Genomic DNA, 19646 nt, shown 5'->3' on the forward strand with positions numbered 1-19646 from the left:
AATAGGGAGAATAGTGTAATTATGATCTACGATGGATCTCAACAACATGAAGTAACTTTTCTAATATCACCACAGACAGTACAACCCACCTCTGAGCCAGGCCTTTGTAGATATAACAAAATGGTAATATTTTGAAGCAGTTTAGAAAATGATGCACTTTGGAGTCAAAGTTCGAATTCCAGTTCTCTTACTTAACAAATTTTCTGCCTTTGGGGGTGCCTGGGTGGCTCAGTTGGTTAAGCGTCTGACTTTGGCTCAGGTCATGATCTCATGGTTCATGAGTTCGAGCTCCACGTCAGGCTCTGTGCTGACAGCTCGGAACCTGGAGCCTGCTTCAGATTCTGTGTCTCCCTCTCTCTCTGCCCCTCCCCTGCTCATATTCTATGTCTCTGTCTTTCAAAAATAAATACATTAAAATTTTTCTTTAATAAATTTTCTGACTGGATAAATAAGACTTAGAGAAATTTTCTCAATGGTACAATGGGGATTTTAAATACCTATGTCTTAACTATTGAGAAAATCAAATGAGAGAGCATGTAAAAGCACAGTATCTGGTGTATGGTAAATACCCACTAAACATCTTTAATATTTTGTCTAAAAGTCTACCTTCAGTATTTCTAATTGATTTGTGAGCCTCCTTTTCTTGGCTCCATGGTCTCTCTTCTTGGAGAACTTTAAACATTTTTCTGCCATGTACTTTTAAAGATAAAGTCAGGCCAGATAGAATTAGGACTCCGGTTGATGGCAGGACCCCAAACGTTGTATGAAAGAAATAGATCTAGCTAGAGTCGTTGTTCTCATCAAGATACAAATTTAGGTAAGGAAGCAGAGTTAGTGTGAAGTGAATAAAGGTTAGCTTTTAAGACTCCTCTCTTGGATGGCCCCTTTTAAGACCTTATACCTAATTTTGTACTCATAATTTGCATCTTTTTTCTTAAATTTGGCCCTTAAAATTATGTACGCTTTGGGCCAAAACTCAGAACTGCTGCTGTATATTGCATCAGCTCTAAGCCCAGCTGACCCCAAGGCCCCAGGTGTTTCACCTTCACTTTCTGCCAACGAGTCCCACGATTGTCCAGAGATCGGGAGAGGCACACCTGCAGACGGAGTCTAGAGGTTCCCTGATGAAGAGAAGAGACAAGGGATATTGATGTGGGAAACAAAGGCAAATGAAAAATTAAATTTCCTTACTGCCTACATCCCATCGACAGGGCCTTGAAACAGGCAGACTGATTCTCCTCTGGGAGTTCAGCGGCCTCAGTGTTGACACTCTGCTAAGGGCAAAAGGGAATCTTAGCCCAACTCTCCTAGATACTGAGTCTACTGTAAACATATAAAAATTCCTTCGGAAATGTTCTTTATGTCTGTGTCTATATGTCGATGGACAGACTCTAAGCTTACTGCCTCTGATACACATTTAAAGGGTTTCATGACTGAGTTTTTGCTAATGGTAATTCATGACTATTTCCTAACAGCAGCTAGCCCCGTGAGGTCCTGGAAACCTTGTTTCCAAATTCCTTAGAAACTTACTCTACCCCTGACCCCATCCCAACCTGAAGGTATATAATCAGTCACCTGTCACAAGCCCAGGGCGGCTCCTCTTGCCCACGGGTCCGGTCCCTGGGCTTTAACAAAACCACCTTTGTGCCCTGAGGATGTCTCAAATATTCTCTCTTGGCCTTCAGCTCTGAACCCAACATTTCAAACCACATCAGTATCAGTAATGAGGCAGGGTCTGACCAAGCTGAGGATTAAGGATAATTTTTCTGCAGAGACTTAAAGTTTAGTAAAAGAAATAAGATGTTACAAAAATAGGTACAATAAGGTGTTAAATCAATGTTTCTCAAATGTGATCCGGTCTGACTCTGATTCAATAGCCTGACCTATACTAGAAAAAGCTAGATTTAAAAAAATATCTTCTAGAACTTATTAGAACCCTGCTGCAATACCCAGGATTGGAGGGAAGGAAAGCTTACTGAGGTAATCCCAACTTTTGGCATACTCTTTTACTCCTAGGGACATGCAGTGGCCAGAATGTGTCCTTCCCAAATTCATCTGCTTAAATCTGAACCCCTAGTGCGACGGTACTTTGGGGTGGGGGTGATAAGGTCATGAGGGTGGGGCCCTCATGAATGAGAATAGTGCTCTTACAAAGGGACCAAAGAAAGCATTCTCACCCTCTTTCCAACATGTGAGGTCACCGAGGAAAGACAGGGTTGTCACCAGGCCCCAATCTGCTGGCACACAGATCTTGGACTCTCTGGCCCCCAGAACTGTGAGAAATAAATGTTTGCTGTTTAAGCCACTTAGTCCATGGTATTTTTGCCATAACAGCCCAAATGCAGTAAGATAGGGCATCTGGCAATTTTTGGTACAGGGGAAACAGCTAACAAGTCAGCAGTAACTTGATGGGACTGGGGAGATAAATACTGAAGTCTGGACCTGCTAAGGCAACTGGAGAATCAAGATCCCAGAGAAAAGCAAATGCAACAATGTGAGCCCACCACCAGCATCAGTTTTCCTCAGGCTATTTACTGATTAAGTTGTGCAGGACAAGAGGCTTGGAAGCCAAACAGAAATTGAGTAAAATAGCAAGGTAGAGTTTGGGGTCATTTCATAATGCTACAGAGACAAAAACGGAGTTCAGAACTAGCCACGGAGGACTGGTTCAAAAACTATCCCAGGCTTTCACTTGTAGAGGACTACATCCTAGAACCGAGGGTGAGCCAGAGCTGGCCTGACCTTCTCAGAGAAGCAGGCCCGTCTGGGAGAGGTGTGGTCCCAACGAGACTGAAGCCATCTGTTTCCTGGCTGTGAGAGGAGAGTGTAAGCCCTCTCTGGGGGTAGAAAACACCAACCAGAGCCTATGCAATGTTTCAAATACAATGTCAGGCATTCATTAGAGAGTTGTATGCATCACTAAGAATTTAGTGTATCAGATACACTAAGATAACTATGATTTATATGTTCCAGAAAAATACAAGATGGAGTTTCACCAAAGAAATGGAATTTGTTAGGGCACCTGGGTGGCTCGGTTGGTTAAGTGTCTGACTCTTGATATTGGCTCAGGTCGTGATCTCGTGGTTGTGAGACTGAGCCTGATGTTGGGTTCCATGCCGAGTGTGGAGCTCGCTTGGATTCTTTCTCTCCCTTTCTCTTTGCCCCTCCCCTGCTCATCCTTGCTCTCTCTCTCTCTGAAAAATAAATGTTAAAATTTTTTTAATTAAAAAAGAATAAAGGAAGACAAAAAAGTTCCAATATTCAAAAACACAACATTTGTAATTTCCAGGATCCAATAAAAAATTACTAGGCATGTAAAGGGTAGCAATTTTGTCCCATAACCAGAAGAAAAAAAACAATCAATAGAAAAATGCATCGATACAATTCACCACATTAATAAAGGAAAAAGATTATAATCATTTGGATGAATACAGAAAAAAATTTGTTAGAATTCAACATTTATTCATGTTGAAAAAAAAACACTTGGCAAAATAGGCATAGAAGGAAACTCTCAAAATCTGATACAGAGTATCACAAAACCTGTAGCAAACATTGAGCAGAGAAATATTGAAAGCTTGGCTCCTAGGATGGGAAGAAACAAAGATACTCATTCTGACAACCTCTATTGACATTGTGCTGAAGGTCCTCAATAGTTCAATAAGGCAGAAAAGGGAAATAAAAAGCATATAATCAAAAAGGAAAGAAAGCCTTAAGATTATAAATAGAAATCAAACTACCACTTTCACAGATGACATATTATGTAGGTAAAAAGTCCAAAAGGATCTATAGTCAAATTCTAAGAAATAATCAGTGAGTGAATTAAACAACTTCATTACATACCAACTCAACATACAAATATATATTTCTATATACCAGTAACAGACAACTCAAAAATGTAATCAAATATAATTTTTTAAAGTACCATCTACAATAGCATATGAAAATCAAATACTTAGGAATAAATTTAACAAAAAGCATCCAAGACTCTTGTATAAAAAAATATGAAACATTACTGAGATAAAAGGCTTAAGTAAATGTAAAGAGATACCATATTCCTAGATGATAAAGATGTCAATGTTTCACACGTTGATTTATAGATTCAATGCAATCTAAGTAAAAAATCCCATCAAGTTATTTTTGTAGCATTGACAAGATGATTCTAAAATTTATACAAATATTAAGAAAGGCCAATATCTTGAAGAAAAAAGCTGAAGGATATACACAACCAAATATCAAGATTTATTATAAAGTTACAGTAATTAAAACAGTGAAATGCTGGCACAAAAAACTATACAAATGAAATAATTTTAGAAATAGATCCACACATAAACTATCTTTTGATTAATGAGAAAGATGACATTACTATGTAGCAAGGGAAAAGCTGGTCTTTTGATAGTGCTCAACCTTGATCCCTACCTCACATCATACAGATAAATCCATTTGAAAGGGCAGACACAAAAAAGTACATTCTGTATGATTCCACTGATATAAAGCTCAAAAACCAAAACTAACCATGGCAGGTGACAAGCTATGTCTTTGGGTAGGGAATAATGACTGGTAGGGGGCCTGCTAGGGAGTTTCTGGAGCTGAACATGTTGTTTCTTGATTTGGGTGATGATTACATGATTGTATCCACTTTATGAGAATGCATTGAGTTGTTCACCTGACTTGTGTGCTTTTCCATATGTGTAATATACTTCACTAAAAAGTTTACTTACACAGAAAAAAGTGGTGTTTACATGGTTGGCATCAGAGCCAAAGAAGTTTATGCATCCCACAAACAAAATACCCTACTTCTACTGTCATTTTTGCTAAAAATAAATGTCAGTATTTCACACAATATGTTACCAAATGTATCCCTTAGTATCCCAAAATGCCTACTGGTATGTACTACTTACTAGAATTCCTTCCCATTTTATGTTTCTTATACCTTTTTCAGAACAAAACAAGTATTAATTTGGCTTTTACCCATAAATATAAACACTATAAACATCAAAGCATGTTTTCTATAGATTTCTCATCTTCTATCCTGATTTTCAGCAACCTCATATCCTCTCTGGCATTCTAACACGAGAGGGATTTTTTCGTAAGCTTGCCTTACTCTTGTGCAGGGTACAGGTATTTCTCCTGGTACTTTGTCTCAAGCAAGTAAGTTTGTTTATTTAGTTATTAGAGCAAGGGAGGGGCAGAAAGGGAGACAGAGAATCCCAAGAAGCTGCCACACCATCAGTCCTTTGCAGGGCTCAAACCCACAAACCGTGCATTATGACCTGAGCCAAAACCAAGAGTTGGACACATAATCGAATGAGCCACCCAGGTGGTCCTCAAATAAACGTTTAAAAAAGAGCATATAGTAAGGGGTGTGCCTCAAAGTGGGATGGTGATTCTAGCCCCAGTTTGACTAACTGTGGTGTCCTAGGCAAATCACCCAATGCCTTTGTGGTCCTACCTATGAATTAGCCAGGTTGTTTCTGGCATTGGTGCCTGTCACACAGTAGGCCCTCAAAAATAATGTATAAGAATTAAATACATTCAAAGATATCTTCCAGCTTTTTCATATTTTAACCCAATTAATTTCTGTGAAGAGTAGTAAACCAGCAAAATAAAATGCAAATTAACTAAGTCTGCTCCTATTCCACTACTTTTCTTGGGACAGTCTGGGACTAGAAAACCACACTGGAAGGAGCTACTGGAAGCAAAGGGGTCATGAGAACAGAGTAGTATGTAAGCACATTTATTCATGAACAACTGAACTAGAGGGGGTGGGGGAACCTTCCCCAATGGCTAAAATAAACCAACGAACTGAAGTAGAAAAAGATAGAATTTGATATAATCAATTCTTATCCAGAACTCTTAATTTTCAAAAAAAGTCAGTAAAATCAGTTTCCCAAAACAGCTGTTTATACTAAACCAGGCATCTCACAAGAAGCAGCAGCTACCACTGAGGCTCGTGAATTTAAATTTACTTAAAGAAGTGTTGGGGAGGGGCGCCTGGGTGGCTCAGTCGGTTAATATTCGTGGGTTCTAGCTCCGCGTCAGGCTCTGTGCTGACAGCTAGCTCAGAGCCTGGAGCCTGCTTCCGGTTCTGTGTCTCCTTCTCTCTCTGCCCCTCCCCCTCTCATGCTCTGTCTCTCTCTGTATCAAAAATAAATAAAACATTAAAAAAAATAAAAAAAAAAAAGAAGTGTTAGGGGAGTATATTTTGTAAGTCAAAGACAGAGAGGAAAGGGATTGTGAGGACAGTCATCTCTAGAGATCAACTGAAAGAGGATTCAACATGCCAAATGCATGTAACTTTTGAGGTCCTTTATGTTAAATGTTGTCAGGAAGGGGGATTTTTGTCATTTCCTGTATTTGCCTTTATTTCTTCTATTATTTCTGGCCTATCCTTCTTGTCCCTTCTTTTCCCTTCTTGAAACTTAAACTTTTTAAGGAAACATGCATTTAAAGGTCTGAGAAAACAAGACATATTGGAAGTAAGAACTGTTCTTTCCCTGCATGGTAAGAAATGAGAAAAGTCTAGTGTGAAATACTGGAGTCTAAAATTAAAATCTAAACAGAGAATGCTCAGTGACCTTTTCTTAGGAGGCTTACATGAAAGAATGTCATGGTACATTGATCAGATTTTTATTCATTTGCATTTTCAGGATGTTGCTATTAATACCACATGACACTCAACAAATTACACAATATGACATTTTGTACAAATCATTTTACCTCTAGTTTCTTCTTCAGCTGTGTTACTTCAGCCTCTGGTTAATTAGAAAAAGAATTAAGAGCTTTTTTTTTGTAGGGGAGGAAAAATTTTACCTCAACCTTTTTAGGGTTGGTAACGGGGGCCTGTGAATTAAACCAATGAAAGACAGGTTAATAGGAGAATCATACAAATGTAACTGATACTTTAAACTTTATAGCCATGGGGGCTACACTGAAAAGTTAAGTAAAACCCCAAAATAAGCTGTCAGGCTTAGAAACTTATATACCATCTTAACAAAGAGTGATAAATTGTGAAGCAAACAGGCAAACAAAAAGGGGTTTGGAGGTTTTAGAAGGGGCAAATGGGGAGCAAGTAAAAAATGGGGAAACAAATGGAGTGTAAGGGTGATTTTCGTTGAGGTTTGTGGATGCAGACACAGCTCAGTGCCATCTATTTCCAGTAATAAGGGTTATTGTCCTCTTCCTACTACAGAAGAGAGGAAACACCTTTACAAAGGAAAATTTATGTCACCTTTATGAAGGGACATTTATGCTTTGCTTTTGGCAGAAGCGGAGGCCACAGAGCTTTTCCTGCGTCTGCTGTTTCTCAATGGCCTTTGGCTCAAAATAATCCTTATGTCAAAGTAGCACATTTCAGAGTGCAATATTACAATCCCCTTAATTTTCTAAGGGGAAAATCAAAGTTGAAATGCTCTGGCAAAGATATTGTTTCCCAAACTGTGTTCTGCATTTAGTTCTCTAAGGTGTCCTATTAAAAAAAAAACAAAAAGCAAAAAACAAAAAAGCTAGAAACTAGAAAGTTCTATGGTCAAAGAAGTTTGGGAAATGCTGAGTTAAAGTTAAACATGGTTTTTTTCCAGCAGGGGTTCTCTGAACCTTTAATAACTACCAATGCATTATGTTTCTGCAAAAGGGGATTAATTCACTGTGTTGCTCAAGCTTATTTCATCATGGATCATGTTCCTCAAGACTCTTTTCCTGTAATATATGTTGAGAAGTAACTGGATTATCCACCTCCGTACGTAATGCAGAAGTCTGAGAAGCCATTAAAATAACTATAAGCCAAAAGATGGGAGAATTAACAGAATAAAATGGACAGAGTTATCAGTCAGCAGTAGCTGTGCTACATTCTGAGTCCTGCTCCAGGGGACTAAACTCTGGTTTGTCCCTAGGAAGCAAAACTAAAGTGTCCAAAGCTTCTGGATCCCACTGAATTAAATCTCCTTCTCGGGCATTAGAGTACCAATAGATGAAGGAAAAATGGTCTCATGTGTTCATTTCCATCCTTGGCTCAGTACAGCTCCAGTTGCATTTTTCTTAAACATCTATTAACATGATTGCTTCATAATTACAAAGGCTGACTGCCAAGCCTTTTTCACAGGAAGCAAGGCACCGCTTATCTTTAACTGCTCTTCTGGCTCACGCAAAAGGGTCAGCTTTTTAAAAAAATCTCTCTAATCTTATGTTAACCGAAGAAACATCTCTAAAAATGTCATCTGAGAGATTGCAAGATAAAAAGGAAAAAGGACATCAAGGCACAAATCTAACTAAATGCAACAATTAGAGGATTTGGGTGGGGTGTACACGATTCAGAATTGATGAAGGTGATCAATACATCAGAAGCATGATGGGACCTAGTATCTGCCCTCTGGTTATTCTGTTCTGTTAGAATTTGAATTTCAGCAGAGACCATCTTCAATATTGTGGTCCCCAATATACTGACTCGCAATCCGCAGACTTGATCCTTGATCCTCATAGGTCAGCTGCTGTCACGTGTCCCCTTCATCATCATCCATGCTCTCAGAATAGGGGCAAAGCTAAGCACCCAAGTCAGAAGACTGGTTGGCAATTATCTTCTATTGTCTCAAAGATGTGGGGGGGAAAATGGAGAGAGAAGGGCTAGTATCTGAGCACTCAGGTGCCAGATATTTTACAGTTACTAACAAATTATTTGTCACAAACAAATAGACCTTTTTTCAATTTTGACTTAGGCTATAAAATGTATCCAAGGTCAAACCAAACGCTGATAAGCAAATGAGGTAAATTTGAGCTAGATTTGCAGGAGTACAAAGTCTATTTTACAGTATCTTGCAGTTCCCTGATCATAAAAAAAACTCCATTTATATAGGAGCACAAATGACCCATTTATTATGCCATTTTTCTTGGTATCTAGCACATCTCAACTTTTATCATCGCACTAAGTTCAAGAGACCTGATAATGTTTAGATCCTCTCATTCACTTGCCCAAATCAATGGAGCTATTTATTCTCAACTGCTGGTAATGAACTTTCTTAACTCAGCATTTTGTGGAAAAAAGTCTAAATACTTGAATTGCTTCATTTCATGCTCATTCACTTGCACACATCTTTTTGGTCTGCTTTTAAAAATAGTTCCCAAAATCATGACATATTCAGATATGGCAAACAGGATGGAGGGCAATGAGAACACTAGTCTGAAATGGTCACATGGCTAGACTACCTGTGTCTGTTGTCATCTCAAACAGAAAACTCTTGAATTTATAAAGCAATCATGCTTGTGTGACTGAAAAAACAAAACAAAACAATGAACAGACCACTGCCCTAGGACTACTGACTTGGATTCTACCACCTTAATTAAGACTGACTCAGGTTCCTCACTAATTAAAATAAAAATAGGTCTCTTAAATTCTTCTAAACACTCAAAAATTCTATAATCAACTGCAACTCACTGATCATTACTGTGAATAAACAATTTAAAATAAATCCGTTAAGCGTCCAACTTCAGCTCAGCTCATGATCTCATTGTCTGTGGGTTCGAATCCCGTGTCAGGCTGTGCTGACAGCTCAGAGCCTGGAGCCTGTTTCGGATTCTGTGTCTCCCCCTCTCTCTGCCCCTCCCTTGCTCATGCTGTCTCTCTCAAAAATGAATAAATGTAAAAAAAAAATTTTATTTAAATAATTCAAATCCCAACACTATCATCTCTTTTAAAATTCCTTTGCAAAGGCAAAGGTCTCACCCATCTTCCAGGTAAATTTTTTTAGCAAGACAAAAATCAAACAGCAAAGAAAAAAGTAAGTCACTAGCTAGACAGAGTGATAGTGTTTGTAAAATGGTTTACCCCACGTGAAAGCAGCCTAACAGTTTGTTTATTCTGTTGCAGGTATCATGATTCAGATCTTCTGAAGGGTAGAGAGAAACATTAATCTTTTCCAGGAAACACAGTAATACGGTAAAGCTTCTTTCTCTCTTGTTTAGCCTGATACTAGATATGCGCAGATGAAAATAATTCTGTGAGTGCTATTCCTCATACAGATGCCCACACCACCTTCTTCCAAATTCTTACAATCAGAGAAATTACATAACAGACTGTCTGGCTCAATCCTTACTCTGATAACAAACAGACCAAGGTTTTCCAGTAGAGTTTCCTTGGCATCTCCTTCCCCTTACCATCCCTCCCCTTTATTGTTCTGGTGCAGGAAGACACCTTGTAGTAGGAGAGTCTGACTCATCCCCGCTGCAGCCTGGCAGAGATGAGCAAATACAAGTCAGTCAAAAGTATCATTGACTTAACTTTCTTGGTTTAATTTCTTTAGGAGTTCATTCCTTCAATATGCATTGAAGGAATCAATCAGAAGCATTTCAGAGGCATTGTGCGGTTCTCACCTATTTCTTCAAAGGTTCTTTGAACATGGTCAATCTTGAGGTAGATGCACTAGAGGGGATACTTTGGTGGGGGAAATGCTCATTAGCTACTCTAGCAGACATCAAAGCGGGGAAGAGAAGTAGTGGGCAAGTTCTCCCTACCTTATTCATCTCTTTTCTGGCCACCACACCCAGGAAACTTTATGAGCAGAGGTCCCATGTCTGAAAACATCAGTCGCACTATTATTTTTGCCATTACAGAATCATTACTCTACCTCTCATTCACGTTGAGAGCAGTACGGTAATCTCAGAACAATGCTCTCAAACTCAGAAGTGCACGTAGATCCCCTGGACACGTTGCTGAAATGAAGACTCACATTTAATAGATCTGGGGTGGAATCCACACTGATGCAATTTTAACAAGCTTCAGTGGATGCTGATACTTCTGGTTTGCAAACCACACCTGAGTAGCAAGCTCCTAGACCCTCTCTGCCTCCCAAATCTAGAGCACTTTTTGCCTTAAGGTCTCCTTGTGGCCGGTTATCTACCAAGAGAACTAAACAGGGCAAAGGGTTTAGAACCTCTCCGCTGTGAGGATTCTGTGCTCTACAGGGGAGTTAGGTTCACTGACTTTAACTGCCCAAACTCCGGATCTTTCTTCCTGCCCAGATGGATTTGCCAGATTCTTCTTGCTTAGCTGAATGACATAACCTGGCTCAACCCTACCAGCCTGATTTAATGCCACCCTGCCAGCAACTGAAACATTAGGAGCACTTGCTAAAATACCAATACCCAGGTCCTAACCCTGAGATTCGGATTCATCAGGTCTAGAGGAGCCCCAAGAATTAATAGACACTCTAGGTGGTTCTAAATCTTATGAGACTTTGGAGAAGAAAATACACGTAACCCCTAGGAAGAAATCTAGATCTATCTATGGCTGTTAATGCCTTTACAACAAGGAAGCCAGCCAAGAAAGGTTGGAAAAAAGAAACACAACTTGGGTATCTGATACCATGAGAGAAGAAACAACTTCCTCCCCAATTTAAACACTTACTTAAGAGTATTGATGGTTAATTTCAGTGTATTTGATCCTTTTCTTTAGAGTTCGGTGAAAATGTAAAGTATGTTATTTTTCTATAGCAAATTCTTTTAATGTAGGTATAAGATACATTCAGTTAATTATAAAAACATGAAAGGAAAGGCTATTTGCCCTTCTGACTGAACAAGTGAAATTGAAATTGTTCATACACATACAATTTTCTTTTAAATATATCCAAGAAGACAAACACTTAGATAGGCTAATAAAAATAAGGACTGAACGTTAATTAGTAACCCTTAAAATAGCAGAAGCAAATATAAAATACAAAAAGTAGGTTTACTTAGACTTTATGAATGAAATGTCCTTTCTAAGAAAGGCTACAGTTTGGCTACTTGGTCTCCTCTGGGGCAGGCGTGCTGTGCTGGGGGCCGTCGGCCTCTGCCGGTGCAGCTCCAGGTCCTGCCACAGAAGCAGTACCATCGGATGCAGCAGGCGCGGCTTCTGGACCGGAGCAAGTGCCCGTGTGACCGCGGGTGGTCTCAGTCTGAGAGGCTGAGGATTCTTGACTGGAGATGGCATCCGTGAAACTGGACAGATCAGCCTGAGGATTGGTCTCTTCTTCGGTTTCCAGTTCTGTTTCCTGACTTTGAACTTCCTCACCTTCTTCTACCATAGCAGGTGGTAGCTGTAATAAAGTCTAATGAAAGAAAGAAGACATTAATATGAACTCAAATGAAAGAAAAACACTGGCTTATGAAGAAAAGCTCTCACATTCATGTTATCTTCCTAATATATACTGTTCAATCTAGAGTTTTCTGAAACACTCATGGCCATTTTATATTACAAACATAACAACTCTGATGACAACGGCCTACGTCTTCCTAACTCCAAGGATCAAAGTACATATTAAATCCTCAGAAAAGAGTAAAATAAAAAAGTCCACTAGCTTCTTTAGCAAAAAAAAGATTGCTGTAACACTTCTGCAGAAACCTTGGCTGGTGAGGACTGACTGACACAACAGCTCAAGAAAGGACCAACTTCAATCAAAGAGCCATGTGAGGGGAGGGATCAGCCTTCAGACAAAACCATGGCCGAGAGGGAAGAGCAGGGCACAAAGCTTCTGTCCCACTCAGCCAGAACCCTGGAGCGGCGCTGCATGCTTAGCCTCCCCTCCAGAAGAGCGACAATCAAAAAAAGGCCACTGGTAACAAGTGTGGGTGAGGATATGAAGCAGCCACAGCGCTCATATACCACTGCTGGCAATGTGGTGCAACTATTTTGCAAAATGGATTGGCAGTTTCTTAAAAGGTTGAACACATAGCAGTGCCTGGGTGGCTCAGTTGGTTAAACATCAGACTCTTGATTCAGCTCAGGTCATGATCTCACAGTTTGTGAGTCAAAGCCTCACATCAAGCTCTGTGCGTGGAGCCTGCTTGGGATCTTCTCCCTCTCTCGCTGCTCCTCCCCTACTCACGCTCTGTCTCAAAATAAATAAACAAACTTAAAAAAAATTTTCTTTTAAGTTGAACACATACTCTATTATTTAGGCATTCTACTCCTAAGGAATTTACCCAAAAGAAAACAGAAAGATTTGTATAAGAATGTTCACAGCAGCTTTATTTGTAATAGACAAAGTTGGAAGGAACCCAAATGTCCATCAACAGGTCAACAGGTACATCAACTGGCACATCCATACAATGGAACATTACTTGGCAATAACAAGGAAAGGACTACTGATAGACAGTAAGATCCCTGGGGGCCTGGAGAAGGTGGGAAAGGGACTGGTCAAGGATGAGAGGGGTTACCAAGGGACACGAGGAAACTTTTGGAAACAATTGGTATGTTCATTATCTTGATTGCAGTGATGGCTTCAGAGGTATATAAATGTCAGAACATTTAAATATGGAATTTAAATGTGGAATTATTGTGTGCCAAACTATATCCACATAAAGGTGTGTTAAGTATATGCATGTTATAGGTGGCCTGGGTGGCTCAGTAGGTTAAGTGTCTGACTCCTGACTTTAGCTCAGGTCTGATCTTACGGTTCTTGAGACTGAGCTCTACATTGGGCTCTGCACCGACAGTGTGGAGCCTACCTGGGATTCTCTCTCGTCCTCTCTCTCTGCCCCTTTCCTACTTATATGTGCATGTGCTTGCTCTCAAAATAAATAAACTTAAAAAAAATAAGAATATGGACGTTACATGAATAACCACGACCCTATTTGGTTAGCAGTTTTCCCACCGTACTTTAAAGGTATAACCTACAAAGGAGAAGATTCTTTCCAACACAAAAATATAAGGCTGAATTTTGAGAAAACTCACCTGATGATAATGATGTGTGGTCTGTATCAAATGCATATACATGTTATATACAAAGTTTGCCATCTGGGGCATATTCTTTATTATCTGTACTTCGTGAGATGGTCTCTCTCCATTCTAGAAGAAGTCAAAAAGGAAGTTAAGTATAGTAAAAAAGGTAATATGCTAAAAGCGAACATTCTAGAAGTCCAGGTCTCTGTCTTATGTATAAGCACTATGGTTTGGAGAACATAAGAATAGTAACAGGACAGGTGCCTCAATGGCTCAGTGGGTTAAGTGTCCGACTCTTTTTTTTTTTTTTTTTTTTTTTTTTTTTTAGTATTTTTGAGAGAGAGAGACCATGAAGGGGTGGTGGAGAGACAGAGGTAGACACAGAACCTAAAGCAGGCTTGAGGCTCTGAGCTGTCAGTACAGAGCCCAATGTGGGGCTCAAATTCACGAATTGTGAGATCATAACCTGAGCTGGAGTCAATGCTTAACCGACTGAGCCACCCAGCTGCACCAAGTGTCCAATTCTTGATTTTTGCTCAGGTCATGATCTTGTGGTCATGGTGTCAAGCTCCAGGTTGGGTTCCTCACTGGGTATGGAGCCTACTTAGGATTCTCTCTCTCCCTCTGTCCCTTGCTCATGCTTTTTCTCAAAAAAAAAAAACAAACAAAAAACAAAAAATAAAAAAAACAAAAAAAAAAACCCAACCCAAAAAACCCCAAAAAACCAAAAACAAAAACCAAAAACAAAAAACACCCAAACCAAAACAAAAGATCAAGAAGACAAGAATAGTCACAGGACATGACGTTAAGATGCAAGTGAGAGTGACTGGGGCCGCCTGGGTGGCTCAGTCGGTTGAGTGTCCAACTTCAGCTCAGGTCATGATCTTGCAGTTTGTGAGTTCAAGCCCCACATCAGCCTTGCTGCTCTCAGCACATAGGCTGCTTCAGATCTTCTGTCCTCTCTCTCTCAAAAATAAATAAAAGATTTTAAAAACTAAAAAAAAAAAAAAGATGTAAGTATGACAGTCCAATAAGGACTTCATAAAGAGAAAGTGATTCAATTTAAATTTAGTAAAAGGTAGAAACCAAAAGAAAGCTAAAAGTTACTACCTTATAATACAATTTCAAGTTGGTAAGTAAAATTTATGAGTTTTGGTCTACTAACTCATGTAGAAGAATGAGAAATAAACCATCATTTGAATAGAGAGAAAAATCAACATGGTCTAAAGTATTGTCTCTAATACCTTGTATACTCCAAAGGCAATTTCCAATTTTATTGAGAAAGAAAATACGAACACTATTTTTCCTGTTTATGTTTTTCTAAAAATAAGCTAATATTAGTATTATTTAATATACAGACTTGTTAGTCATGAGGGTGAATACTCAAGTAGTTTTTTCCTAATAAAGTGTATGGTCAAATGCTAAAGTGTAAACTTTGTGGTGGTGTCTATCAGAACTAATGGGGGAGATTGTCAGGCTGCGGAGCTCCCGACTCAGTGGGTCTGACATAGAACGAGGGGGTTCTGATGCAGTCATTTCCAACAACAATCTGAGAAACACTGCTCTAAAGCGGTAAAGCATGAATGAAGACAAGAAAACATGTGCCTTTCTTCCTAAGCCATCCTAAAGACAAACAGCTTTCGTATTTATAGTCAACTATAAAATGCTTATAAAGTCTCACCCTTTCTTACTGTAGAAGCAATTCAGAAGACCGTAAAGGTAAAAAATTTTACCACAGAGTAACAAACTAAAGCACATAACGTCAGAAATACAAAGTGTATTTACTGGTATTTCTCAGAACTAAGCAGGACAGTAGTATTACATGTAAGCAAGTGTCCTTTGGATAATCTTTCTGTAATGGTCACCACTTCAGTGTGCAAAGACTGCCATGCTGTGACAACTACGAAATACTGCCTCACAACATGGAGGGGTTTTGTGTGCTTTGTTTGCTTATTTTCGGGCGGCTCTGCTGGGAGCTGGGGAGATGCCCTCAGCGGGCCGCCGCGCCCCCCCCCCCCCCATGCTGTTGTGTCAGGCACCAGTTTTCAAGCCTTCTGTTCTTTGGTACTACCTGATCTCCAGATGTGTCCCCAGGTGTGTCCCTGAAGCCTTTGGGTAAGAAAACTGCCTTGGATCCTATGCTAGGAATCTGCCTGTGTAATAATTAGCCCACGAAAAGACTGAGAAGTTCAGAGCTACAGGATTGTGTCTAGACTTCAGAGGCTGACATTCAAGGTTTTTACGTGACTCCGCCCCATCATATCATTCCCTGCTCATCCTTCTATTCCTCCACAGCAGCACTGCTTTAAAAAAACAAATGCAGTTTAAAAAAAAAAAAAAGTATTCAGCCTTATAATAAAACAAATACACCGAATTTAATCTTTTTCTTTTTCCAGAAGGGGGAGTGGGGGAGGGGAGGGCAAAGAAGTGTACTGTGAACATTTAAAGCAGCTTTATTTAAAATCCAAATGGGGCCGCCTGGGTGGCTCAGTCGGTTAAGTGTCCGACTTCAGCTCAGGTCATGATCTTGCAGTTAGTGGGTTCGAGCCCCACATCAGGCTCTGTGCTGACAGCTAGCTCAGAGCCTGGAGCCTGCTTCAGATTCTGTGTCTCCCCCTCTCTCTCTGACCCTCCCCTGCTTGTGCTGTCTCTCTCTGTCTCTCAAAATAAATAAATAGATAGATAGCTAGATAAATAAATAAAATCCGAATGGATCTCTAAGACCCTGCATGAAATGAAAAATGCAAAACCCAAAAGTCACAGCCTACAGATTAATTAGCATGCTAAACTTTGTCAGAAAGAAAACAATATAAGAAAATAAACAAGTTATTTGCTTCTTTAAGCAAAAGAAATATAAGAAGGATAAAACAGAAATTAAAGGGACTGGTCACTCTTTGGGGTGGGGGTGGGAAAGGGGAGCAAGGACAAGAGGTTTAAAAACGGCAGCAGGGTTCGGTGTCTGTCTCTCTGCTCCTTCCCCATTCATGCTTTGTCTCTCTCTGTCTCTCAAAAAAAAAAAAAAAAAAAACGTTTAAAAAAATGGCAGCAGGGATGAGGAAGGAATGGCATTTCTGAGCATGTCCTCTGTTAAGTGAATGTGCTATTCCCTCCTACATTCTCCAAAAGTGTAGGTTTCCTAAGGATTCTCCAAGAGCTAAAGCATTTACTACTCTTTTCAAGTAATTAGTTATGTTCCCCTTAAAAGGCTGAAGAGAGACAGTGCAGTACAGTGATAACAAGGATTCTGGAGCTACACTGCCTGGGTTTTCAAATCTCGGATTCTCCATCTATGAGATGCATGACAAAACTACGTAACTTTGCTAACCCTCAGTTTCCTCATACACAAAATGGGAGTTCATAAGAAAACTTACTGAACAGGACTACTACTCAGATGAAGTGAGATCATGCATGTAAAGAGCTAACTGCCTGATACCTAGTGAGTACTCGATGTTAGCATGTATTATTATTTTGCACAGAAAATCGAATTCAGTTCCACAGTGTAAGGAGTACTCTAACCAGTGACTGGATGATCTATGTGATGCAAAATTTAGGATGCAATAGTTCTGAAACAATTTCTTGAAAATTACATCTTTGTTTACTCTTACATAATAAAAGTTATCAGTTCCGAGGCACACTCTGTAAAAAGGCTGCTCTATATAGTGAAGAAAGAATCCTACCTTTCTACTGGTTGGGAAAGGTTCTGTTGGAATTATATGCAAATGAAGTGGACGGGCGGTGAGCTGGCTGAAAGCTGGAGTTAGTTCAAAACAGTTTTGGAAGAGGGATACTCTTGCAAAAATGTACAGTCCAAGTCTGGCTCTAGACATGGCCACCACCAACCGACGGACATCCCTTTGGAAAACAAACAAAAGTAATTAAGACAGTTCAAGATTAATAACATAAGTCTGCAGCTTTTTTCTTTCTTTTTTGTTTTTTTAATAGCTTCCACTCAGTATTCCTGTTAAGCTTAGCAATAAAAAGTTAAGCTTCTTAAGAACTTAATAAATAGTACGTTAATCAAGGCCAATCAAGGTTAATGCTTTATCATCGACCTCCATGTTTTTATTTTCATGAGGGGGGAAATCATGACCAATACACTAATTAAAAGATCTACGTGGCTATATTAGTATTACGGTATAAGAAGTCACGTCCTAAGAATGTGAAAAATACAAAAGCACTAGACAGTAAGAAAAAAAGATGAGGACTAAATGAGGCAGTTTTCATGTATTCACTCTGTTGAGTTTTGGAGAGATTTTAATTACAATCATAATGATGCCCTATTCAGACAGTAGCTAAAAATCTCAATGCGGAAAAGGAACTGCTTCTTAGAAAAGTTAGTCTGCAAATACGTGATTGATAAATAAGCAAAAATAAACTATTTTAGGATGCAGTAGTTCTGAAACAATTTCTTGAAAATTACATCTTTGTTTACTCTTACATAATAAAAGTTATCAGTCTAATGGAACCTGATCACTGGGGCTAAGCTCCAAACAGATTTTGCCTTAATGACAACATTTTAAGAGCTTGAAGAATTTTTTTCTTTATATCTGCCAAATAAAATAATAAAATGAACTCTCATTATAGTTTTGGTAGTACGTCATATGAGATAAAGGTTTATATAAAACTAAACGGCTGCTCTGTAATAAGAAGATATTATTCCCATAATTCTCTAGCACATAAATACATCACAATAAATGATAAAAATAGATTATTGTTTGTTTTGACAATTCTTAATCCTAGGAGAACAAATGGTTCCTTTATCCTCTAACAGTGAAGCTAAAAGACTGTGTGAGGGGAAAAGTCAGAAATCCTATGTAATGAGAAATGTACTCTAAGGATTATTTTTACCACCTTACTCTTTTAATTTCTGACACCGTTTCCAACAAACATCATATATTAAGATTTTATAATAAAATGCTATCTTTATTACTGAAGATTAAAAAGTAAATGTACTAAATATATTTAAGATTTAAAAATTCAGATGCAATGACAGGAGTTAACTATACAAAGAATCTCATATTGTTACACTTCACCAAAAAGCTTGCGAAACCAAAAACCTGCTGTAATAATTAATTATACTTTAAGCTTAAAAAAATTTAAAGCCACTTAGTTACAGAAGTTCAAAATTAAAGTAGACAGTAAAGTTTGATAATATAAACATTTTTCCTCCAGTACCTCAGATGGCCCACTGCCCTGGTTCGTACTAGAGAAAGAAGAATATAATCATTCTGCTGACCTTGAAATCTGTCAACAGTTGTCACCTAGGAAGAAAAAATGGAAAATTTGGTATCTTTTCAAAAGCATATACTCTAGAGAGATCATTTAAATCATATGCTAGCACAAAAATCTTCTCATTAAAATAATCCCAAAGGAAACATGACCATATACTTGGAATTGGGAAAACCAGTTAATGAACACTATGAAACAGACCACAGCAACCAGAGGAGGCTTTGTCCCCATGTTATTTACACTTACAGCACGCATCTTTACCTCTACTGACAATGAAATAACTATCTGTAGAGTTAACAGTCTGCCCCCAACCACATGGCCCAAGTCCATCAACGCAGGTTCTGTTTATCTCATTAGCTGGCATCCCAGTTTGATGTCCAGCAACATAACCTAGTATGCTTAGTATTTAATGTATTCTTAGTTCTCATCGACAGAATCCTGACAAAAAAAACCAAACAAGTAATTTTCATAGGCCTTTTTGTTCAGTTTGAAAATATATGTACAAATAGGAAAGTTCGGGGTGCCTGGGTGGCTCAGTCGGTTAAGCGTCCGGCTTTGGCTTAGGTCATGAGCTCGTGGTTCGTGGGTTCGAGCCCCGCTTCGGGCTCTGAGCTGGAGCCTGCTTCAGATTCTGTGTCTCCCTCTCTCTCTGAACCTCCCCTGCTCGCGCTGTCTCTGTCTCTCAAAAATTTTAAATAAAAAAATAAAACATAAAATAAATAGGAAAAGT

General features: G+C 39.0%; 1 protein-coding gene across 1 annotated transcript in view; it reads right to left on the reverse strand.

Annotated features, from left to right (window-relative positions):
* Positions 1-10252: 10252 nt before the first annotated feature.
* AQR (aquarius intron-binding spliceosomal factor) overlaps positions 10253-19646 on the reverse strand; it is a 91837-nt gene continuing 82443 nt past the window's right edge. The window contains exons 32-35 of the mRNA XM_029950686.1: positions 18863-18948; positions 17365-17539; positions 13700-13813; positions 10253-12074 (exon numbers count right to left, since the gene is read on the reverse strand). Of these exons, the coding sequence (XP_029806546.1) occupies positions 11766-12074; positions 13700-13813; positions 17365-17539; positions 18863-18948 (684 nt within the window). The 3' untranslated portion in view covers positions 10253-11765. The remainder of the gene's footprint in view (positions 12075-13699; positions 13814-17364; positions 17540-18862; positions 18949-19646) is intronic.

Source organism: Suricata suricatta, chromosome 9 (assembly GCF_006229205.1).
Source record: "Suricata suricatta isolate VVHF042 chromosome 9, meerkat_22Aug2017_6uvM2_HiC, whole genome shotgun sequence".
Classification (NCBI taxonomy): Eukaryota; Metazoa; Chordata; class Mammalia; order Carnivora; family Herpestidae; genus Suricata; species Suricata suricatta.